Raw genomic sequence first — 25,577 nt, forward strand, 5'->3', positions numbered from 1 at the left:
TTGCTTAATGATTTTGGTAAAGGTATTTGACAAAATGTAATGTTTATTGCTTGCTTCATAATTTGTTATGTTTTATAGTATAAAGTATTTTTAACTGCCTCATTCCTGAAATGTGCTACAAAAATTTTACTTTATTCAAGTCAAGTTTGATGTTCTTCTATGTTAATATTCATTTAAAGACAATAAAAATGTAAGAACTTTAAAACTATTTTAAGACAAAGACAAAAAACAATCAAAGATGAATAAAAAGCAAGGCAAACTTTATTTTATACTTTCAGACTCCATTCTTTATACATTCTTCCAACATTACTTTGATAAAATTAGAAGGGGAAAATAAGTAAACATTTTTCTTTGTTCTGATTTATCAGATAATTTTTTTCTTATTTACACTTAAATAAAATTTAATGAGGGGCAGGAAATTAAAGGGAAAAGGAAGACGGGATGATCAACCTTAGGAAAAAAGGAAAGAAAGAAACAGGGAGATCTGATCGTCAATGGCTCAGCACACTCAAAGGCAAACCGCTAACAGCAAAAATTCTGTCATAAAAATATGTAAACGATAATCATTCAGGGTAAAATGCTGAATGTGTAAAAGTCCACTCCCACAGGCTTCATAGGGGATCAATAACGTCTCCATGATTACTCCTCCACCAGCGCCCAGGCCTCTTCGGCTTTCATGTAGTACTGGTTGGCCAGGCGACCTTTCATGGCCGCCATCGCAGCCTCAGCGGCTTCCGTAAACAAATCCCCTGAAACGAGAGAGCAAATATTAGTCCGTCATAAAATAACAGGCACACCTTATTCCTCTAAAGTCCTTTTGTGTGTTTTCTGTGAGCTACAGAGCTTATAGTTTGTGAAAATCTGGTAAAAATGTATGATTAACGACGGCTGTTGAATCTGTTTAATCAGGAAACAAAATGTCGGCTGCAACACTTTCAACCAGATGTCACAGAGTATAAAAAAATGTAGCACTACGTCAACATACTATTACTCAAGTAAAAGTAAAAAGTTGTCATAAAATTACTCGAGTAAAAAAAAAATAAAATAAAATAAAATAAAAAAATAAAAATTAAAAAGGTTACGCAATTACTCATCAGTGGTCAAAACAATCATTTAATATTTAAAAAATACACAATCAGATGGACAAAAATTTAAAGTTATGTGGAAATTTTGTCATTTTAAAGACCAAAATGAAAATATTTCATATAAATAATGCATTCGGGAAAAAGAAAAAAATTTTTCAAATCAATTTCTTTCAGTAAAAAAAACAAACAAACAAAAAAAAAAAACGTATGAAACTTTACAAAAACTGCAGATGTCTGGTGAATTTTTGGTTAAAACAAATTTATTCTGCATTTAGTAAAGTTTCACATGGCGGGTAGAGAATCCAGAAATCTTACTCAAGTAAGAGAAGCAATACTTCTTAACAAAATTACTCAAAGTAAAAAGTACAGCACAGTAAAAATACTACCCAAATCTGCTCTCTACATTTTTCATTTATATCCTAAATAACTGGTTTGACTTGATGCAGACTTTCAAAGATTATTGAGAAACTGCAATTAAACAACTATTGCAGATTTTCTTCCATTTGTCGCTCTCACTGTGGTGAACCAAAACCTCAGAATGCTTCGAATGGTTTCTAAACAATTACAAGTTAATAACAAGTCTGTTTTTTTTGACATTGGGGCATTAAGTGTCTCTTTTTAAGATATTTTATCCTACACTGGTGAAATTATACCAAAAACTCTGTTCAATTGCATATATGGACTGGTTGGTTTGGACAGGCTTTTCTCAGATTCACTTTGTCTGACGTAAACATTAGTTTAATGATTTCAAGTGCAAAAAAAAAAAATAAATGATAAAAATCAAGAAATCTGAAAGGGGTCGGACATTTCATGACAGTTTTATTGAATACTAAAAGGCAGAAGCAGAACCGAACCTGCTTTCTGTGGATCTGCAGTAAGGTTGAAGCCGCCCTCCTGGAACATCTCCGCCTCTCTGGCCAGCAGCAAGTATCGCGGCTCGTCCTGCGTGCCATCGAACTCCCCGCCCTCATCGTAGTCCATCATGTTCAGAGCGCTGTCGTACCAGTGGATCGCCTCGGCCCAGTCCTGCTTTCTGTGGCCGTGAAGCACAGAAACAGAAGAGCCAATGAGGGAGAGCCTGATAGAAATAATGTAATTCCACTATGTATCCACTAGGGGGAGGAATACACCGTAACCGGAACATTTCCTTCAGTAACATTCAAGCATTTTTAAGACAAACTTTTCCAGCAAAAGTTTACTAAAACAATGCAAATGAACTAAAAAGAGACGGTTTTAACTAACTATTATGATATTTATTACGATTATTAACATAGCAGAGACAAAATAGGCTAAAATATAACAAAATTTTATGTTTTGAAATGTCTCTCACACCCTACACACAATAATCTAACAAAAAACTTTAACATACAAAATATAAGACAATCACTTATTGAGTCATTAGAAATAGTAAATATTCATTGCATTTAAACAATCAAATTGCGTTCAGGTTAATGACGTTGCTGTACTAATTAGATGTTTAAACCCAATATACAAGAAAGTTAAAAAAAAAATGTATATCTAAAAAATGCTCACACCAAGTTTTCTGGCATTTAGCAAACAGAAATAATTTGGGTAATTATAATTAACCTAAAAACAAGAAAAGTTTAGTCTGATTTAACGACAAACAGCAAAAAAAAGTGTCTTTTTATTAGGCTTGTAATAACATGTTAGATTTCACTATTATACAGCAGTGCAGTTTGAGTATCAAGCATTTTCAATGACTTTATTACAGAAGTAAAGCACTTTCCAAACCTTACACAACTAAAGGAAATTGAAGCATTTTTAAGGATGTGAAGCGTCGGTATGAGTCCTGTTTCAGTGACCCTTCACTGACCTGTCAGCAGACAGACCAGCTCCCGTATCGAAGGCTCTGGCCACTATGATCATAGAAGATCTGTCTCCCGCCTCGGCAGCCTGGAGCAGATACTTAAACCCCCTCATCCTGTTTCCTGCATTATCCTGTCAGCAACACACGCAAGTCAAAGTGGGAACAGACCTGAACCAACTCCAGTCAGCTTCCTAGTGAAACAAGCAGTAAAATGAAGCTGTGTGAGTTTTTACCTCCACCTCCATGTCTGGGAGGATGTGATGAGGCAGCTGCAGGTAACATTTCCCTAAGGCTACGATGGCCTCCAGCTCTCCGCACAGGGCGGCTCTCTCCAGGTGGAACATGGCCGAGTCCTGGTCCCACGGCTCGTCCTTCTCACAGAACCGGCCCGCTTCGTGGTAGCGCACCATGGCCAGGTGGACCTGGGCAGCAGAACCAAACAATGACAGAGAGCACAGGTTTGGAAATCTGTGAATATGTCAAAATAAAAATAAAAACGGTTAAATGCATTCCATCAGTTGTGCCAAAATGATTCATATCAGCGAATGTTTTAAATTTATTAAAGTGATTTATTGATTGCCGTGACAGGCTAAATAATGTCGTAAACTTACCAAAACGCAACTAATCTGAAACTGAATAAATGTGATGTTTTTGAATTTACCTTTCCCAGGATCGACTGTCCGATCTTCTTCTGCAGCAGAGCGTTGAGGCGCTCCACCTCGGTGGCCACGCAGGAAGGTCGGTGGACGTGGGCCCGAGACGAGTGGAAGAAGCTCCACTTCTCATCCGTCAGCTGAGGAGAAACGTCCAACCAAAATAAGAAGAAGAAGAAGAAGAAAAAACCAGAAGCAGAAACCTAATTATGACCAATTCTGATGGAGAATTGGAAATGGATGGAGTATAGGTAATGACAAGCAGCAGGCGTTGAGCTGAGAGCTGCAGAACAAACAGGAAGCACACAGAAAGCGATTATCGTGAGAAGTGTCGGAGTGCATCAACTGGAGGTAGATGGTGTTTCGTTTCCACAAATCGTTTTATTGTGGTTCCAAATATTTGTGCACATTGAAACAGCTGCACACATCTTTCTGCTCGACAAAAAAATATGCAAAAGTAAAGCTTCTGGGAACAGAAAAAGCGCTTCAGAGGAAACAGCTGCCTTACAAAGCCTACATGCAGATAATCACCCCTTCGTTGCTGGGACTTTCAGAGTATAAATTCGCTGAGACTCTCGGAGGAGCTACCATCTTCCTCTAGTCACGGGAGGGAAACAACGGAGAGGAGTAGGAGCCATGTTACGGGAAAGTGGAGGGGAGGAAAATGTGAAAACATGATGATGAGTGAAGGAGTTAGGAGTGGATATCGAGAATGGAAATGATCCAAGGGAGGAAAGCATTCACATGCATTTAACTTGGTTTGTTTACCCGTCTGATGCTGTCGTCATCCGACTCAGAAACAGGCCTGTAGCGGTGATGGACCTGAATGATGATAACACAAATTATAAATCCTGCTGTCCAAGAAAACTAACTTAATTAGAGCGGAAATGATTAATCGGAAATTACCATCAACTACTTTAGTAATTCATTAACCATTGACTGGAACAGAAAGACTCAAAAACGGCAATTACTGAATTAATAAAACGCATTAAATAAGCCAAAACTGTACAAAAATAAACATTTTACATTTAAGAAAACCTCAAGTGGCATAATTGAATTTCACTTGGTTCAATTTGAGTAAAATAAAAAAAACAAAAACAAATTGAGCACCTTTTGCTATCCATTGATCAATCAGTTAATCTAAAAATTAAACAACAGATTAAATTAAACTTGTAAAAAGTATTTATTTTAGCTGCAAATGATCAAATGTTTTCCTGTTGCTTCACTGTAGGAAACAAAATAATTATTTTCTTTTTTTAAAAAGTAACTGGATTATTTGTCTATTTGCATATTTTAAAGCCTTTCTAATATTGTATAAAATGTAAAAAGGAAAAATCTGCAGAATGGGCCAATTTTTTTTTATCCAATTAATTGATTAATTATCAGAATAAGCGACAGATTAATTGATATCTAGAATAGGGATTAGTTGCAGACAGTCCTAAACTTAATAGTAATCTGGTGGAGCTGAGAAGAGAAAGAAACTTTACAATTTTAAGCGTCAACTACCTATCAGGAAGTTAAATGTCCAACTGTGTTATTAAAAACTCAAAGGTTTCTCCCCTGTCAGTTTCGCAAAATCTAATTTTATTGATGTTAAATCACAGAAAAGTTAAGTTAAAGTCTTTACCCCGTCCACATGATCATTAGGATCCCCTTCACTCCTCCTCTCGCTCGGGTAGCCGCTGTCTCCGCCGCTCTCAGAGTCCTGCAGACAGGAAACAAAACGTTGACTTGTGTGGAAAAAAAAGCAAGAAAAGCGATAAATCAGGAACCAAAAGGACACTTAGAATTTTCCATTTTATTTTCAATTTTGGATGAAACTTAAAAAACTAAGAGGAAAAAATAAAGAAATCTTTTTAGAGTTGTAAATAGACCAGCTGGTTCACACAATGGAGTGTTGTTTCAGGACATTGTTGCCTGTTTTCACAAGCAGCAGCGTCACAAGCTGTGCTTCTCAACACAAGCATTGTTGCTCCGGCCTCAGCCGCCGACGGCGTGATGAGCTTTTCCACAAATCAGCTTTGGACACACGCAAAGCCTACTCATCCAGGAGGCCTAACGGCTGTTTGTTTGCTGGCCTGCACACACGCAAATGTCTGCAGTGTTGCAATGAGAGCTGAATACCCATAATCCTCTGTGTGTGGGAGAAGGGATTCAAGCGGAGACAAACAGGGAACATTGAACTTCCCTCAGCAGGCGAGTTTCCAATCAGTTCAGCTAGGCCTGTCGCGATAAACGATAAATCAATTAATCGCACGATAAATTAAACCTATCGACCTCATTTTAATTATCGGCTTTATCGTCTCTTATTATTAGTCATTTCCATTAAATCAGTGTCAAAAGGTCTCGACACTGATTTATTGTTTATCACAATAATTTTTTAGACAATTAATCGCTCTGCAAAATTTGTTATCGCGACGGGCCTAAGTTCAGCCTCCAGAGTCACGAGAACAAAGAGACACAATATAATAGGATAGTTAAATAAAATGATAAATCCATACATTTAATAAATAAAATATTTTTAAGTGTTTCAATAAGGTTTCAATAATGTGCAAAACTAAATTGCTAAATGCAAAAATTAAATATTTATTGATAGTTTATTTTATCTGCCAGCTGTAAGGCTGAGAGATAAAATAACTACCTACTGAAAAAGAGAGTCAGTAGGTGGCGCTAACATTGCTACGGAAAAAAGTGATGAAACAAGAAAGAAAAAAGTGATGTAAGTCACCTTACAGTGACGCCTTACATTATTATGAATAAATAAATAAATAAAGAAAATAGTAACTAAATATAAATATTAAATGCTGAGCTAATTCTATAGGGCAACAACTCCTTTAAATTAATATATTTTGATACTTAAATATTTAATTGTAAATGAGCATTTGAATAATTATACATACTATTTTGTGTGTGTTTTTTTAAATGTATTAACATTTTATTCAAAGTACTGTTTGTACAGTTGTCTATGTTTTGTCCTCAGTACAATGTGGTAAACTATAAGTTTTAGCTAGCTATCATTTATGATAAAGTAACGTAAATTAACGTAAACACAACTAAAAATAACCACTAAAGTTGACAGATTTATTTTATATTAAAATATTTAAGGTTTTTGTATTGACACAAATGAATTAAAATCAGATTTTGGTATCACTTTGGTGTTTTGAAAACGCAGACAGAAGGAGACTCTAGTCTGTCACCCAAATAAATACCTTTTTAGGGTATTTATTCATACTTCTGGTTACGTTCAAAATTGAATGTTCAAGCAAAATGCTGCGTTGATTAACCTGAGGTACAAAAATGTAACTTGGGATTTCTATTTTTTGAGATAATGTTTGTGTTGTTCATTTGCAGCTCATGTTTCTGTTTCCAGTTCACTTCACTTCGTCGTTGCTCACCTTGTGATCAGCTGTGTTGTTGTTCAGCCTGTCGTGTTCGTACATTCCAGAAAGAGACAAGCCTGGAAAATGCAGTAAAAAGTTAAAACCAGTCACAACGGACGCTTTTGCCAGGGGAAAAAAAAAGGTTTAGGAATGTACCTGAAGAGGATTTACCCATGGATCCAGGTGCCACTATGGGAGAGAAGGGGAGGGTGAGAGGCGAGCAGGGGATGGAGTCCACGTCGCTCGCGCTCTCGTCCGCAGACGACGGCTCGGACAGACGGGACAGCAGTGGAGGGACGCGGCTGGCGGAAAAGGTGCGGACGCGAGGCGAGCCGCAGACTTCCTCGCAGCCCCTCAGGACCGTCTTGGCCGACTTCTGGGAAAAAGCGAGGAAAAAAAACTTAGAGGCAAAAGAACTGAAAGAACTCAGATTAGTGAGAGAAGAATGTTGCATTGGAGTCCTTAAAAACAAACAAACAAAAAACAATAAACAACAGGAAATCTAGTTAAAGTCCAGTCTATTTTAAGCTTGAATAGCTGCAGGGATAAACACCAGTAGTCTTTTCCAGCATCCTATTTAAATGATTTTTGAAGCAAAAATTAACCCCCGTTGAAGAGAGTTAAAAAGAGAAGTGGCTTTGTCATCCACAGCTTTGTCTGCGGATGTCGCTTTTGCGTCAGATTTACAGACGTACCAGAAACACAGCACAAAGGTTCCACCTCGGGATTTTTGCATGTAAGAAAAGAGAGACCCAATTAACTGTGTAAGATTTTTAACTTTTTAAAATCTATATTTCTAATTAAATATTAAAAATGTTTCTGTACTCTGGTTCTGTTTCCAGACTTTTGTAGGATTAATTTGGTAAGCTGTGGTTGATCTAACCAGCTGCTGCTCACAGGAATCTCTCAGAGAGCACGAAAATGGTAAAATTACCAGAAGTTTGTTGGTGCAGTCCAGCTGCGACGCCTCTGGCTCAGAAAGATCGAAAGGCGTCAGGCCCATGCTCTTGCAGATCTTGTTGCACAGGTGGGAATGGAAGAACAGAGCCATGCCTCGCACACCTGGAATATTATCAGACTGAGGAATTCCTGTTGCCAGTAGGAACTAGCTAAATCCGAAAAAGAAAAGAAACACACCAAGATTTCCATCTCCGAAATCCGTCCCCTTCTCTGTGTGGATCTGAGGGTCTGTGTAGAGATCGCCGACTCCCTGGATGTCGACCACGATCAGCTGGTGACCGGAGCGCTCGAAGGTGAAGTGACTGAAGGCCTGATGGACGAAAGAGCGAGATTATGCCGGACTTCAAAGTCACATAAAGACAGTTACCAAGTCAGCCTTCTACCACCTGAAGAACATGTTCAGTATTAAAGGACTAATATATCAGCTAGATCTAGAGAAACTCATACATGCTTTGATGTTTAGTCACTTTGATTACTGCAAAGCGTCTTCACAGATTAATAAAACAGTTGCAACTGATCCAGATTTACTTCTCACTAAAACCAGAAAAACAGAGCACATCACCCCAGTTTTGAAGTTCTTCCTATAGCTCACTATATTTTCAGAGAATAGACGTCAAAATACTTCTGTTAGCTTATAAATCACCCAATAGCTTAGCAAGAAAAATAAGCCGGTTTGTCCAGGGCGCCAAACCGGCTAGGACCGCCTCAGGGTTTTCACATCTGCTCACTATATGATGTGTTTATGATGTTTTTTTTTTTGTTTGTTTTTGTGCTTTCGTGATACAAAGCACCTTAAAATGCCGTGTTGCTGAAATGTGCTATTAAATTAAACTTAACTATCAGGCCGCAGTGCCTTCTAAGCAAGATATATAGCATTTCTCACCTGTGGAGTCAGTCGGATGTTGTCGTCCCTCACGAAGCCCGAGTTGGAGTTGTACTTGATGTACTTCCCCTCGATGTAATGCTCCAGGTGGAAGAGCGGTTTTCCCGGTCTGTTCGTCATCTCCACCACACACATCTGCATGATGTCCACCTGAAGATTGCAATATATTTCCCTCTGAAATATCTTATAATAAATCAGGGTTTCTGCAGCTTTCACCAACTCAAACATTAAGACTTTTTAAGACCTTTATGAATGGAATTTCACACCTATATATTCACAGAAATGTTCGAACTTCGTCCAGCTAGCTAGTAACCAGTTGCCGTTACTTCTGCTAGCTAGCTAGCTAGCTAGCAGAAGTAACAGCAACTGGTTTCTTCTTCTTGATTTTTATTGGCGGTTGGCAAGAAACGTTAGATTACCGCCACCTACTGGTATAGCGTGTGTACATGTATATTATCGATCATATTTTGTTAATCGAAAAATATGAATCGATTAACAAAATCACAATCATTTTTCAGAAAAAAAAATCTAAATCTTTTTTAGGAATTAAGTTTTCTTAAAAAACGAACTAATTTTTTAAAATAATTTTACTTTCTTAATATCCCTGTAGTATACTTGTTAAAATTTTATGTTTCTTTATTTTTCTAAAATAAAAAAATAACTAAAACAAATTTTAATAACAAAAAGTAACACATTTCTTTATCTCTCATATTTCCAGCATTCTAAAATCACATGCACAATTTTTTCCAGTTCTCCACAATGCTGACTTTCTTTTCCCCATATCATGTTCACTTCTTGTAAATAGTTTATAACAGAGTCCAGTGAGACCAAACGTCTCAGCTGTCTCAAGTCACAGAATACAATGAAGACATCAGAGTGCGATTCATACTATTGCATGTCAAACTACAAACTACAAAATTTAAGATCTGGGAATAACGTATTTAAAGGCCAACTTACTTTTTAAAATGAATTTATGACATTTCAGGGCCTTCATTTTAAATTGACTTTTTAAGAATGCACAAACACCCTAGAAATAATTTACAAGGCATAGATTGTTCTCTTCTCCCTGTGTAAAGGAGGACATTAAATGTTCTTCTTCTACCTGTTTGGGAGGTCTGTGCCGGTTGTACTCCTCCCCCCAGAGTTTGGCCTCCATCTGCAGCCGGACGTCCTCAAAGTAAACCTCTCTGTCCACAGTCTCCATGTAGCGCTTGGCAACGTAGTTGGACGCCGACTTCCAGTTGCTGCTGTGTGAGAAGTTGGACAACTTTTTGCTGGAGGGGAAACAAAACAGAAATACATATTTGTCTTGAGTATACAATTTTATATGGAGTTTAGTTTAAACTATTTTTTGGAGAGGATTTGAGATTTCAGATATTTCATGCAAGCCTAAGATTGACTGGTTTTGATTTTCCACATGACTGAGAAATAATACATAGAAAAAAAGATAGTTTTTTATGAATTAGGGGTCCAAGAAAGGAAACGGTAAACCACATTGTTAAAAAGCTTCTAGGTTTAGAATCCTTTAATTATTCTGATTAAGATAAGATACTTGACCACACCCAGTTAATCTGTTTTAATAGGATATATGCAAAACCTTCCAATAAAATCTCACCACTGTAATGCCAAAACATTACAATACTTTAAGCAAGTATTGTAATCTCAGAAACTATAAAGAAATGTTCTGTGTTAGCTAGCTAAAAACTTATTTGGACAGAAGTAGTAAGAGATGAGACTCATGATCAATAAAACATGATCCTGAGTAGACTTGGGAAAAATCCCCCACTAGGGGGCGCTACAATGTTTAACCAAATCCTCACTGAGGAATTTGCGTAATAAGTAAATCCACTAAGACAATATCTAAAACATTGCCACAAATTAACAAAATAGCTTTACAACAAATTTATAAATTAGATCTTTGCTCTAAAAAAGCTTCATAAAACCATCTGCTTGAGCTAATGAGCTCAGATTTTTAAGATATAATTTTAAATAATGTTTGAATCCATAAATCTCTTTATACTAGTTAAATTAAATAACACACAATGTCTGTGGCAACTATTAAGTATCAAATGAAGCTGTGATTTTGATTGAATGTTACTGTATGTTTTCCATGTTAATCCTAATAAACATGGAAAAATGTTATTTATTTTTTTTCGTTAATTCCTGAAATTATGTGTTGATTCTGCCTTTTCAGTCATGATAAACTATAATCAATGTCCTCCCATGGAGAACCCTGTCAGTTTTAAATTGCATGCATTTATTTTGGAGGTAAATTAAAGGACATTTATGAAAATCAGTGCATGTCGCACACTAAAGAGCACTAAAAGCACTAAAAGTCAGGAGTAGTTGGCCAGACTTGCTAAGGAGGCCTTTCATAACCTCTTGCACTTCTAGTTTAATATCTTTACTCAGAAAATAAACATGGCAGGGCTTTTAATTTACTCAAACAATAAACATTATTTGGGAATCAATTTCATGGGATTACAGCCAGAACTAAACTCCAAGTCCTATCTTTAGAGCTGTAGTCTAAAAATACGGCGCCATCAACAGCAGTCCCCACGAGTCGGAGCAGAAAGTGCAGGGAATATGGGCCAGCGATCCATTGCTGTTGTGTTTATATTGACTCGACGTCCCTACAAGAGGAACAGGAAACAGAATGTGGAGGAGTATTTCAACTTACGCTCTGAAACACTCCCTCATGGCTCCCTTCCCAAAGGGCTGTGAGAAACCAGACAGAGGAGAAATTAATGTGCAATTTGCTATTTTTATTTTTTTTATTTTTGGGTGGGACAACAAAGTCCCACTCAACGACCAAAGAAGACAGACAGGAAAAGGTTGTAAACATACATACTTCAGGACTTATCAGGCTTTTTGTGTGTAGTAAGACTTACCTCTATGCAAGATGTAAATTTTACTCTATGCAACTTTTTAAATGGAAAATAATTTACAGATGTGCAATACAGACACTCAATAAATTAGTATGCATTCGATGAGACCCATTTGTCAGAGTAAAAGTACCTTTTAGAAACAACCTTTAAGCAGGTATTAAACATACTTTTTTTATTACGATCACATTTCTGTTTTAAAATGTTTTATTGGTCTGATGGAATATTTTAATCTTAAATATTTTTTCCATCAGCTGTAAGCAGAAAATCATCACAGTTAACTGAAGTAAAGGCCATTATGTGTGTAATTATCAATAAAATGTGTTTCACTTTGTCAATTAAGTTACTGAAATGAACTAACTTTTCAAAAATATAATAATTTCTTTATCTTGAATCAAACCAAATATAAGTAACATGAGGGCATATAACTGCGGACAATCTCATTTAGGACTTGTTTGTTAATACGTTTCCTACCTACAAAGGTTTTAAAAACAAAATGATTTCTTAAACATTTCATCGCATTTATACTTTAAACTTAGGAAAGCCGGATATTTTTCAAAGCTGGTGCAAAATGCCGGGTGAGAAGCGATACCTGCGCCCCCATCTTGACGTGGATCGGGTCCTGAGCCCATTCTCCTGTGATCGCACTGTACCTGCGAAAAAGAAAACACAACTTTTTAGAAAAGAAAGCATATCTTTCCAAATATATCCATCATTTTAATGGTTCTAATAACACACAGAGTATTAAAGCCTCGAGGAAAGTCACAAAATGTTGATTTGAATGTTGACAAAGATGGTTTGCATTTTGTAAATGAGAGGAAGTAAAAAAAAAAAAATCTTTTGTTTGCTTTTTGGTAGTTTTGCAAACACTACCATAAAAGTTTTAAAGCTACAAATTAAATTGACAACAAAATTCAGAAGGCACAAATACTAACAAGCTGACTTTTTTTTTTTTACTACAGGATTACTTGCATTTTAAAAAATTAAACTTGTGTGTTGGACACATCTGAGTCGACTAAATACAACCAAATCAGCAAAATTTAAAAACAAAATAGCTACTCACCAAAAAACTGACTTATTATTTCAGTAAAAGATGGCAACGAAAGCAATATCTAACAGCCAAACAAACACAGAAATCCTGTTAACACTGAAATAAAGCAGCCAGTCAAAAAAGAAAGAGAGTCTGGAATTAAAGAGACAGAAATCTACTTTGCAGAAAGACGATGAGTTTACGGCCAAAAAACCGTGCCACACCATTTACATGCACTGCAAAGCGCTCAGGCTACGACTTCTTCTGTGGTTTTGCAATGCAGAGTTTTACCATTTCTAATTACAATGTTTCAACACTAAATTAAAGGGAAATTCTGCAGCAGTCATACTCCACTCTGCAGGCTAGCAAACATACTGAAACACTTGTTTCTTAACAGAAAGTATTTGATGCTTTTCTTTGTCGAATTGCAGTTCAAAGCAAGAAACTTGGCTAAGCGATAAAACCCTGCGACCCTGCTCTACAGTGAGACAAAATATATCTGTTTTATTTACCCACCTGTTGCTTAATATCACCCTTCCACACCTGTCACACCACTGACCCACTTTCCTTTCTCAGATTACTGCTTCCCTCCTTGCACTAAAGGAGGTGTAGTTCATTTATGTTTGCCAGACGTGGGACTTTGTCCACAGCTCATTATCTATTCTTATCAGGGAGCCACATGATTCATTTGCTCTCCTAAATGGGTAAAACGAGAACAGAACAAAACGGGAAGGTTCTGGGAGGGAGTTCTTTTTTTTTTTTTTTCTTCCAAGCAGAAGTCACCCTGACTGGTTTCACTTTGAATGATGATGTTTAGCCGGGAGCAAAGGGAGGAAAATCAGCCAATCTGCTGAGAGAAAACTCCTTTGAGGTCTGTATGTTTGCTTGAATTGGCAGAAAGTGTAGTGGGTTAATGAACCCTGCAGGATAGACAGACATTAGAAAGTACAAAGAGGAAAATAACTTTACAAATATCTAATCTTCAAGCTGACATTTCAGGCTTGGGAACACAGAGTACCACAGCAGCCGAGCTGCAGGGTGCAGAGAGGGGATGAGGTTACGGCGGGTAAATTTAGCACATAGAAATAACATAGCAGGGCAAATCCCAGGCTCGGACAATCCCTCCACCCACAGGAACTCATTTCAAAATGCTCTTTGCATACACCCACATCCTTTGTACGTTCTTTCCACGCTTGATTAGGGAGCTAATAGCTGCCAAGCTGGCCTTTAATATCTGCGTACACATTTGGTATCCCACCCAAATGTAAGATAATTTTAAGAAACAACTTGAGGAACAGAAGGGCGTTCTTTTACGTTGTCAACAGCGGAGGCCAAAATGCTGACATTTGATCCTGGGATGTGAAACGCAGCCGCAGGCCAAGCTGCCCGGGTCAACCGGACTGGAGTTTGTAAACGAGGTACTGAATGACGGCAGAGTCATTACATCGACTTTTCTAGGAGATAAAATGTGTCAGCTTTGTGTTTACATGTTGAAACAAGTTCAAAGGTCATGTTTTCATGTAAAACACAATGTTACAAGTGAGCAACACCGCCGAAAGCTGCAGGAAAATAAAAAAACGGTATGCCTGTAATTGAATATGGTTTTGCACATTAAAAGCTGCTGATAAATTAGGAAAAGCGATGTCAGTGATTTAACAGATGCATTGCACTTCTTCAACATTTTGCCACAAACACAAAGTGTTTTATTTGAGTTTTATGCAACAGAAAAACACAAAAGAGTGTGAAGAAACTCTAAAAATCTGAAAAGTGTGCCATGCATTTGTAATCTGCCCCATCAAGTCAATTCGATTTGTTGCAATCAAGGCTGCAAGTGTTTTGGGGTTGTATATCTCCACCAGCTTTGCACATGCAGGGATTTAAGTTGTTGCTCTAGTTTTTGTTTTGCAGAAAATAAAAACAGTTCAAGCATCCCCACAGCACAATTCTGCTACCGCCGTGTTCCACAGTGGGTATAATGTATACAGGATTAGTTTTGCATGTCGGCTAAAAAGTACAAATTTAGTTTCAGATAAGAAGTGCAACTTATTCCATTTTTTACTTTGCATAATTATCCACCATCTATACCCAGTGTAGTAATGCTTACCACACTCTTCAGACCTTTATTAGCATAAAAATATCATGTACTTCTTTCACGCTCCATAACCGTAATACACTCTACTTCAGTCTTTCAGATAAACTCCCAATAAAATACTTTGTAGTGACAAAACGTTGCTAGGGGTTACTAATACTTTTGCGTGGGACTGGATTCATGTTCGAGCTGTGCACAGCGGTTCCTTAATAAGAGGAGGACAGGAGATGTCCCAGTGAAAAGCAGCACAGATCCTGCAAAGAAGTGGACAAATGGTGAGTCGTTCATACCTGTAGCGAATGCAGGGTTCAGTCTCGATATCCTCCAGGTGGAACTGCGCCCAGGGGTCAGGCATGGCTCGGGCCTTCTCTATGGCTTTTATCCATGCCGCCTGCAGCAGACAAACAATTTAGTCTCTGAAATGTAAATCCAGAAAGACAGACTTCCTGTTTTCCATACAGGGCTCAACAGATCAATTCCCCACAAAGCTGCTCAATTTGCACAGTGAAGGTAATTCTTGGTGTATTTTCCCTTTTCTGAACTTTTTTTCACTTCTTTCCCCAGGAACACAGTCACATCTCTGTGCACAAAAACATTAAAATAAACAGTTATTACAAGGAATTGATGACCCCAAAATGTCAGTCTTTATTAAAGTTTTCTATTAGCAATATTTGGAGATTTAGTTTGTTCTGAGTGGCAATAAAATTAACAAAAGTTCTCATGATGCCCTTTCTGACACAGTAGACGATATAGGCAAGTTTAGCAGGTAGATATTTTAAAAAATTGTTTAACTTGGATGAGAGGTTTTCATGGGTTTTCCATTTTGAACAGCAACTAAAAAAATTTAAATTAAGTTTTGAGCTTGCGATTATAGGGATTTTTAGCTCCTTATAGGGGTGCAAATAAATGCTTAGGGTGATAAGTGTGCAAGGATTATAATAAAGTAAAAGGTGAACATTTAAGCAAATCCACTGTCCACAAATTAGAGTAAGAAAAACCATGTGTCAAATAACTCTTAATCACATTTGAATCTGTTGCCAAGCACGGATACTTCGAGCTCATTCTGCACGTCTCCCTCGTGCTCCTCTCCCCGCTGATCAACAGACGTGTTCAGTTTCAGAGCGACAGATTTACACTATGAGAAATATGTCTGGGTCATGTGCTCAACCACAGGATCATCGTCTTACCAAGAACACGTCAGAAGCCGTGTTAAAAACATTGCAGCAAACATTGGTGACGCTCGAGGATGACACTGTAGCGTGAACCCCGAGTCGTTATGTAAAGGTGCCATGCAGAAGCATCCAAACATCTGGAGCTTTAGCACATTTTGTCACAATGTGACTATAGACTAATAGACAAACACAAAGCAATGAATATTTTCAAAGTGGAAAGAATACATAGTGTTCACATCTTTTTTTATTTTTTATTTTTTGCAAGAAATACGAGGCACGTATTTGTATTTATCTCCATTTACTCTGATATCCCTAAATAAATTCCAATGCAACCAGTCAGGGGTAAAGTTGTAGAGATGTTTAAAGAAGAGCTGGGCTGTAAAACAACGTCACAAGCTCACAATGTGTCACAAAGAACAACTCCGCCGATCATTTAAAAATTTAAAGAGTACGACGCCTACAAATTCACAGTATAAACAGATAAAAATCAAGCAAGGAGAGCATTAAATAAAACAGCAGCCTTCACGGTTACTGAAGTGGCTGCAGAAATCCAAGGACATAGTGGGAGAACTTGTCAAAATGTTACAGTTTACATCCATAATACTAAGTTTGGTTGAAAAACTGGAATTGCAGACAAGCCAGAGCTTATTGACACATGGTGGTGGCAGCATCATGCTGCGGGATGCTTTCGAAGCTTAGAAATTAATCATTTGAGCTAAATATTAGGAAACCTGTTGCAAAATACTTGAGATTGCCTAAAATGTAGGGGTTCAGATCAACATGTTTCAGAATGGTCTAGTCAAAGTGCAGAAGAAATCTCTGTTAGGAATTGAAAACCCTCTCCATCCAAGATGAACTTGATCCATTTCGTAAAATCAAACGTTTTTCAAGAGGTGCACACCAGGGGGAAAGATGATTCTGACCAGGTTGGGGAATTTTATAAAAATGCATGCAACTCTTTTCAGAAAACTTTGTTTTACGTCACAATATACATGACTTTGTGGTGGCCTAGCATGTAAAATCTCAGTAAAATAGTGAAGTTGTGATGTGGCAAAATATGAAAAGGTTCAAGGGGTGTGAATACTTTGTGAGGCACTGCAAAAATAATTTATTGTTATTTATACATTATGCATTTGCAACAAAAATAGATTATTAATAAAGAAAAATACAGTGAAAAAACTTTTGCATACTGAAAGAAGAGGAAGATGTGAAGCGGGATTTGTAATGAAGCAAGAATCAGTCAGCGTGACGATGAGCAAATGATAAAAGGTGGAAACCAGGAGGAAAACAAAAGAGCAGGGAAAAGGACTGCGAACTTCAGAGCAGGGAGGGAAGAGTGGAGGCGTGGGTGATCGCCGGCAGAGGGAGAGGAAAGTGTAACTTGAAACTCTGAAACATACCCGTGCGCTCTCAGAGATTACAGTGTACGATCGATGCTCTGCCTCGTTTTCATGCTATTTAGAGAAGGTAAAGAAATCGGATGGATTCCATTAATTATCCATTAGGAAAAAAAAAATCAACATTATTACAAACATCATTAAGCAGAAAGAAGATATAAAATCAAACAAAAGTCCATTCATTCCTTCTAACGACAGCTGACTGGTGGGGCGTTCTCCCTGATAAGCAGCACTGAATAAACTCTTTATGTGCAGCCTTGCTGTTGATCTGAAGGGCTGAGCAGCATGAGGCGTGTTTACATACTAATACGACCTGAAACCAACCCTCCAGTACTTCCTGTTCTTCTTAAAAAAGGTACATTTAAAGAAGATTGGCCCGCCTCCTCTGAAGTAATCAGATACAGAGCACACACACTACCAATACCACACGTAGTGGATGGGTGTGTGCAGACATGCATGAATCAGCTGTCCTTTTAAGGCAAATATTCAAAGATTGCAGAACTGAGCTCTTAAAAGCTGTACTTCATGCTAATCATCTCGCTAATTTCAATACTTGCTGACATCATTCTGAGCCGCTCACCCTGTAAAGGAAGTTGCTCTTTGGAAGTGAGTTTGACAGCTGCCGTGTGTAAACCAGGTCTTTCAGGTAGTTGCAGACTTCTTTAGCAGAGTCGCACAGAATAGGCGAGATGAAGTGCTCCTCGTCTTCATCGTCGTCGCTGGCGTTGGCGTCGCTGAGCGAGTGAGCCCGGTGTTTGATGCTGTTTCTCTGAGCGGAGGGTCTCTGAGCACTGCCCTCCTCCTCCATGCTGAACATCAGGTCGTCATCCATGATGCCTGCTGCAGAGAGGCCAGAAGAGGTTGACAGTGTTTAACATGCAGGGAGTAGAGATGCTGCACTCAAATTCATCACATCAGCTGCAGGCATGGAGGGAAGGAAAAGTCTCCCCATTATCTGCTCTGCATTCAAAACATAAAATCCTAACAAGTATGGCTTCTAAGGAGTTGTTCATCATTGACAATAATTTAGCACAGTTCAGGATTTTGTGTATTTTTCACTGTGGTCTGATTTACTGTAAAGGACCATAACAAATAAAAGACAAAAAATGTGCTGCATGTTTTGAATCTGATTTTACTTTAACTCAGTAAAAATGTATTTAAAGTCCCATTTTAGCGGGAAATCTTAGTTTTGGCGATTCTAATGAATAGGGAACAGATATTATTCAGAATTTAATCTGATTTTTCCGACTCAGAACCAATCAAGGGGAAAAACTGATTTCTGTCAGATTGATTGGTGCATCTCTAGCAGGCAGCCATCTTACTATAAGAGCAAAACAACTCTGGATCGTGGATGCAGAAACTGCATGCTATGCATAAGTGTGGTGGTCATTACAGAAGTGGCAGCACATTACAAATGGTTCTCTTCAATGAGACAAAGAGCATGCGTTCATACTTTTTAAACAACAGTATTTACATTCCTGAACAATCAGATTGTTATCAAATCAACGGTTAATGCAAACCCCAAAACAATATGCCTGTTGTCTAATGTCACACATTCCAGCAGTTATTATTGTTAGCATTAAACTGAACTGCCATGCTAATTTGCTCCATGCTGTCAAATCCACGAATAAAATAACAAACCTTACAACTGGGAGCACATAGACTTCTTCGGTAGGGATTATTACAGTGACAGATTAACCAGCCGACTTCGTCTTCTTCCTTCCTCAAAGGTTTCCGTTAGCAAATAGATACAGAAGATCTCATGAGCAGCGATTTATAATCTCCTCCCATAACAAAGAGAGTGTTTACAAGTTCTCCGTTGAAACCTGAAGGTCCGAGGACGTGTCTGGCAGCGAGCTGCTGTACTTGTACCGTCGTTTGTGATGACAAACCCTCCACCACGATGGTGTTCCTCCGCACGTATCACCACACCATAATGGTCTTTTTTCAGTGGCCACGCCCCCTGCGTCCCTGCCGCGTTCGGGTGCTGTCGGAAATATGGACTCTGTCAGAATTTTTGAAGATTTATGAAAACAAACCCGAACTGAGACACGGAACAACCGCGCAAACTGGGCAATTTTAATCATGCGAACATGCATTGTACCAAACCCGGACTGAATAAAGAGGAAATGGTGGCTTTTACGGTATAAGAACGTTTAGGAGAACACGATGTTCCAGTACAAGTCAACAGCCAGTCTCGTGATAAACAGGGAGTGTAGCCAGTAACTTTTCAACCCCACCAGGACATGTTCGTTGGTTATTGACCGCAGTGAAGTTAGTTTCAAGTTGGATATTCGATATTCGAGCTCCGCGGAGTGAGCGGCGTTTAGCTCAAGGTTGATCCGATTTATGAACGCTACTCTCGGCCAGCGGTTCTTCACCGCTCCCGGCCGCAGCGCCCGAAGGTTCACTTAGGGACTATCAACAAATTACCGAACCTAACATTCTTCTTCTTCTTCTTTTGTTTTTTATTGGCGGCTGGCATCCAACTTAAGGTGCATTTACCGCCACCTACCAGACTGGAGTGTGGTCATCAGAGATCTCAGAGGGAATTACATCCACCTCAATGATGTGTAGGATGTGCAAATTCACATCCTAACACACTCATTAATACCTGAATTAATGCATGAGCATGCACTGGCATACACACAAATACTTGTTCATATCCTAAATACGACTCATTAACCCAGTGTTATTTAAGAACCTAAATAAGAGATTTCTAACATAACTTGATTTATTATCTAATAGACTAATCATAGACAGTCCTATATTCTTTCTGCTTAGTAACGACTTTAAAATCTGACGTTCCTCTGAGTATTTATCACATTCTAACAAGACATGCTCCACTGTTTCCACCTGATTGCAATAATTACAAGCCCCATTTTCATGCTTTCCTATTTTAAAGAGCGAACTATTAAGTCCAGAATGTCCAATTCTAAGTCGAGACATAACTACTTCCTCTTTCCGCCTTCCACTCAGATAATTACTATCTCCCACACTCTTTTGAATTGTATATAGTTGTCTCCCATTATCATGGTTATCCCATATCTCCTGCCAAATCTTAATAATTTCTTTTTGAATAATAGATTTACCCTCATTTTTACTCAAAGGGATATTCAGATGAACAATATCTGATCTCAAGGCCTGCTTAGCTAAAATATCTACTTCCTCATTTCCTTCTATACCTACATGAGCAGGAATCCAGACAAATTGAACCAAGCATTTATTGTTATGAAGATAAAGTAATAATTGATATATTCTTAATATCAAATCTAATCTGCTAGATTTACCAGATTTAATACTTAATAATGCTGCTTGACTATCTGATGCTATGATAAATGTACTTACTTCCCTAGTATCATTATCAAGCAACCATTCTAAGGCCAATATGATGGCTGATAATTCAACTGTAAAAACAGCTAAATGGTCAGCTGTTCTCCTCTTAATCAAGACTTTATGGTGTGGGATATTCACTGCTGCTCCAGTTCTACCACTATTTGGATCTTTAGATCCATCTGTATATATAATTATGTTGTCTTTATATCTTTCAAAATATCTATTAACTACAACCCATTCTGGAGTCTTTCCCTTTTTAAGAATTTCATTTAATTGAAGATCAACTTCTGGAGTTAAAAATAACCATGGAGGAATTTCAGATTGAGGAACTGTAGCACTATACTGGAGCATAGTTAAACCAAGCTGTTTTGCCTTTATTTCCCCAATCCATCCAAAACTATTACAATTTAATTTATGATGTTCCCAACATTCCTTCAGCACCATCTTAGTTGGATGATCACCCTTATGTCCTTGTAGGTTCACCCAGTACATGTACATTAATTTCAACCTTCTTAATCTTAAAGGAAGCTCACCAGTTTCTACTTGTAAAGCAGCTAAAGACGATGTTCTGAAAGCTCCACAACAAATCCTCAATGCTTGTGTTTGCTCACTATCAAGTTTTCTCAAATGACTGTCAGCAGCTGCCATATATGCTATACTCCCATAATCCATAATAGATCTCATGAGCGCCTGATAAACTCCCAACAGTGCACTTCTTGAAGCTCCCCATTCCTGTCCTGAGAGACATCTTAACAAATTATTCACTTTTTTACATTTATTTTGAACTGATTCTATTTGATGTTTCCAAGTTAAGCTTTCATCAAAGATGACACCTAAAAACTTCACTGTTTTCACTTGTTCAAGTTTATGTTTATAAAGATTCAACGTAACTTCCTTATGTCTTCTATAAAAGCAAATTACTTGAGTCTTTGCAATTGACATCCTAAAACCCCATTTATTAGCCCAACCTTCCACTTTCAAAATGGCAGCCTGCATCTTTTTCTGTAAATAAACCAGATTATGTCCCCGAATCCATAGAGCACCATCATCTGCAAATAAAGATTTACCTATACTACTATCTATCTCATCAAAAATGTCATTAATCATAATATTAAAGAGAATTGGGCTACACACACTACCTTGTGGAGTACCATTCTCAACAGCATATCTAGAAGAGAAATTCGCTCCTACCCGAACTTCTATTTCTCTACCAAACAAAAAATCCAAAATCCAATTATAAATCTTACCTCCTATACCAATTTTCCCTAATTTAATCAATAATCCTTCTTTCCATAACATATCATATGCCTTCTCAATGTCAAAGAACACAGCTATCACTAACTCTCTATTCGCTTGAGCTTTTCTTACTTCTGACTCTAGACACAGAACTGCATCCATCGTATTTCTCCCTTTACGAAAACCACTCTGGAATGGACAAAATTTATTTTTACTCTCAATAAAATAATAAAGCCTATCTGTAACAATCCTCTCCATTATTTTCCCTAATTGAGATGTAAGAGCTATAGGTCTATAATTTGATGGGTCTTTTGCATTTTTACCAGGTTTTAAGATGGGAATTATAACTGACTGTTTCCATTCTGCCGGAATTCTCCCAGTCATCCAAATCAGATTAAACAATTTTAATATAACAGTAAGAGATGAATATTTAAAATGTTTGAGCATTACATAACACACTCCATCCTTCCCCGGAGTTGATTGCTTAACATTATTAATAGCTTTTTCTAACTCATACATAGAAAAAGGCATATCTAAATCCTGGTTTGAGACTTCTCTCCTAGTAGTAACTCCTGGATTTCCATCCAATAAATCTAATTTATTACTTTTCATTTCTTCAGATAAATTTTCTGAACTATTCACCTTAATTAACGTTACTGCTAATAAGTCAGCTTTTTCTTTATTACTAACCGCCATTTTCCCATTTAATTCTAAAACAGGTAAGGAAAACCTCTTTTTAACACCATTCATTTTCTTAATAACTCTCCATACCTCTGACAGTTTGGTCTCTCTTCCAATGGAATTACAGTACTGCCTCCAACAAGCCTTCTTAGCTTCTCTAATAGTCTTCCTAACTATAGCTTGTGCTTTCTTATATTGAATTAATGCCTCAAAGGTATGACATCTTCTTACCAATTTAAAAGCTTTATTTCTTCCCCTTATAGCAATACTACATTGCTCATTCCACCATGGAGTAGACTTTTTATTTCCTCTTCCCTTTGATTTAGGAATTGAACTTTCAGCTGCATTAATAATAACAGACTTAATCTTTGAATAACACATCTCCACATCACAAAACAAATTCTCATCCAGTTTATTAAATTGACTATCAACTAAATTTTTAAATAACTCCCAATTAGCGTTACTTAACTTCCATCTTGGAATCTGTCCTTCCTCTTCTTTTATCACTTCAGAACCAACTGAAACTAGAATAGGAAAATGATCACTGCCCATTGGAGAATCACTCATCACCTCCCAAGAAGTAATTCCAGCTAATGTATTTGAAACCAATGTTAGATCTAAAACACTCTTTAAATTCCTACAGCAATCATATCTAGTAGTGCTGCCATCATTAAGGCAAACCAGAGAATGTAACTCAAGAAATTCTTCAACAGTCAATCCATTTGCATCTGTATTAAGACTCCCCCATAAAATATTATGAGAATTGAAATCACCACACCATACAGTCTTACCTACATTTTGATCATTTACTTCATTGAGATTCTGAATGGACAACTTCTTGTTAGCATTATAAAAATTTATCACCGACATTTGGTCATTTTCTATCCAAATCTTAATAACTATTGATTCATAATTTTTCCCTATTGATTCCACTTTATATCTTATACTGTCTAGTAAAAAAGTTGCTACTCCCCCTCCTTGTCTTTCTTTTCTATCATTCCTAATTGATGTATACCCAGAGATTTTGAAATCCAGATGAGGCTTAAGCCAGGTTTCTTGAATGCAAATCAGGTGAGGTTTAACTGTCAAATCTGAAATATATTTCTTAAACTCTAGACCATTACTAATAAGACTTCTTGCATTCCACTGGAAAATAATTAACATAACGAAGAGGGGCCACCACTGCATGATTGAGGTTGAGAAGATTGCGTCTCATTTAATTTTTCCTTTATTGATTCCCAATTAACATTTTTACAATCAAGATACTTTTGGGCTGCCTTCACTATTATTTGAATTTTTTCCGTTTTCCTTTGTGTTTGAGCAGTGCAGTTAACAACTTCTACCATGAACAATACAAAATCCTCCTTTGTCATGAGTAAAGTGTCACCTTTAATCTTAGAGCATTCTGAACAATTAGATCCTTCTTTTCCTCCTCCAGACACTTTCTTTGGGTATAATATTGGTTGAACAGGAACTTTTTTCGTTGCTTCCGCATAAGTAATGCCAGTAGTGACTTTGATTTTCTGAACTTCCTCAGCTCTTTTACTAACTATGCATCCCCTAAATCCTGAACTATGCCCACCTCCACAATTACAACATTTCAGCGGAGCCCCTTCCTCACATTTCCCATACTCATGATCCCCAGCACATCTCCCACATTTCTGTTTCCCCTTACACACTGCCGCGACATGTCCAAATTTCTGGCATTTAAAGCACCGCAGCGGCGGAGGAATAAATGGTCGGACATCATAGCTCATATATCCCACAAACACTTTATCTGGCAGACTGTTCTCTTCAAATTTTAACATGATAGAAAAACTATCACTCCTCTCTCCATTTTTATTTCTTTTCAATCGTTTGGCTTCCACCACTTTCCCTCCTGAAACATTAGACTTGATCTCATCAATTGGCACATCAGGTGGAATCCCCGAAATGACTCCGCATACATACTTCTTGTCATCCAAAAGTCTTCCTCTCACATTCTCACCAAGGATTCTTTTTATATTCAGCGCCCTTTCTTTTTGTTTAATATCATTACAGATAATCAATAACGATCCATCTCTTAATATTTTAACAAATTTCACCTTTCCAACCAGTGAATTGATTTCTTTTGTCAGCTTTATTGGATTCCACTTCCCAAAGGACACACCCTCTTTGACAAACTTCAGAACTATTTTAAATTCTGACATCTTAACAGTTTCTCCTTCAGCCTCAGAAACAGATGATTCTATTTGTTGTCTTGATTTTTTCCGTTTATGCTTAGCTTTTTGAATATGCCAAGGTCCTTCATTTTCCACATCATCAGCACCCTCTTCCATTTCCGCAAAATCACTACCTGACACATTTCCCTCTGACATCCTTCCAACCATTCACAGTCTGGTCGTGCCTTTTCCGCCTTTGCTCCCAATCCGTGTTGCCGTCCCCGAACCTAACATTCCTGTCAAAGAAATATAATGTTTTCCTCAATAGCTTCCAGGTCATGTGACCTATTGATTCAAAATCACTTTGAAATTGTTCTACTAGTCTGTATAAATGAGGCACAGACATTTGTTTTCCATTTTGAGCCATTTTCCATTTTTTTGGAATTTTTTTTCATCAAAATTGAGGGGTTTTATTCAATAGCTTCCAGGTCATGTGACCTATCGATTCAAAATCACTTTGAAATAATTATAATAGTCCTTATAAATGAGGCACAGACATTTGTTTTCCATTTTGAGCCATTTTCCATTTTTTAGGAATTTTTTTCATCAAAATTGAGTGTTTTTCTTCAATAGCTTCCAAGTCATGTGACCTATTGATTCAAAATCACTTTGAAATTGTTCTACTAGTCTGTATAGATGAGGCACAGTGATTTGTTTTCCATTTTAAATCATTTTCCATTTTTTAGGAATTTTTTTCATCAAAATTGAGTGTTTTTCCTCAATAGCTTCCAGGTCATGTGACCTAATGACTCAAAATCACT

The 25,577-nt window shown here is 37.4% G+C and overlaps 1 protein-coding gene across 6 annotated transcripts; it reads right to left on the minus strand.

The window, feature by feature from the left end:
* Positions 1-239: 239 nt before the first annotated feature.
* eef2k (eukaryotic elongation factor 2 kinase) lies at positions 240-19,292 on the minus strand. Of its 6 annotated transcripts, none has more exons than XM_015003052.2 (20): positions 19,009-19,292; positions 17,943-18,202; positions 17,366-17,419; positions 15,084-15,184; positions 12,267-12,327; positions 11,470-11,507; positions 9,892-10,063; positions 8,790-8,939; positions 8,084-8,216; positions 7,881-8,008; positions 7,103-7,322; positions 6,962-7,023; positions 5,194-5,271; positions 4,335-4,388; positions 4,098-4,163; positions 3,575-3,706; positions 3,147-3,335; positions 2,920-3,044; positions 1,940-2,118; positions 240-749 (listed from the first exon to the last, which is right to left on the minus strand). In XM_015003052.2, exons 2-20 carry the CDS (start codon positions 18,192-18,194, stop codon positions 640-642), a joined length of 2,304 nt encoding a protein of 767 aa, XP_014858538.2. In that variant the 5' UTR covers positions 18,195-18,202; positions 19,009-19,292; the 3' UTR covers positions 240-639. The 6 variants fall into 6 exon arrangements, with proteins under 6 accessions (XP_014858538.2, XP_014858539.2, XP_087857150.1 ...); XM_015003053.2 differs by having other exon boundaries at positions 7,103-7,319; positions 19,004-19,292; XM_088001024.1 differs by having other exon boundaries at positions 7,118-7,322; positions 19,004-19,292.
* Positions 19,293-25,577: the final 6,285 nt, after the last annotated feature.

The sequence above is a fragment of the Poecilia mexicana genome, unplaced genomic scaffold (assembly GCF_051168715.1).
Source record: "Poecilia mexicana isolate PSO_F unplaced genomic scaffold, ASM5116871v1 scaffold_19, whole genome shotgun sequence".
NCBI classification, from domain to species: domain Eukaryota; kingdom Metazoa; phylum Chordata; class Actinopteri; order Cyprinodontiformes; family Poeciliidae; genus Poecilia; species Poecilia mexicana.

Coding starts and splice junctions, on each gene's coding strand:
- eef2k (XM_015003052.2), bottom strand. CDS start 18,194: ATGGATGACGACCTGATGTTCAGCATGGAGGAGGAGGGCAGTGCTCAG. Junction 11,508..12,266: donor ACGTCAAGATGGGGGCGCAG/GTATCGCTTCTC, acceptor GGTTTCTCACAG/CCCTTTGGGAAGGGAGCCAT. Junction 10,064..11,469: donor ATGAGGGAGTGTTTCAGAGC/GTAAGTTGAAAT, acceptor TTTCCCCTCCAG/CAAAAAGTTGTCCAACTTCT.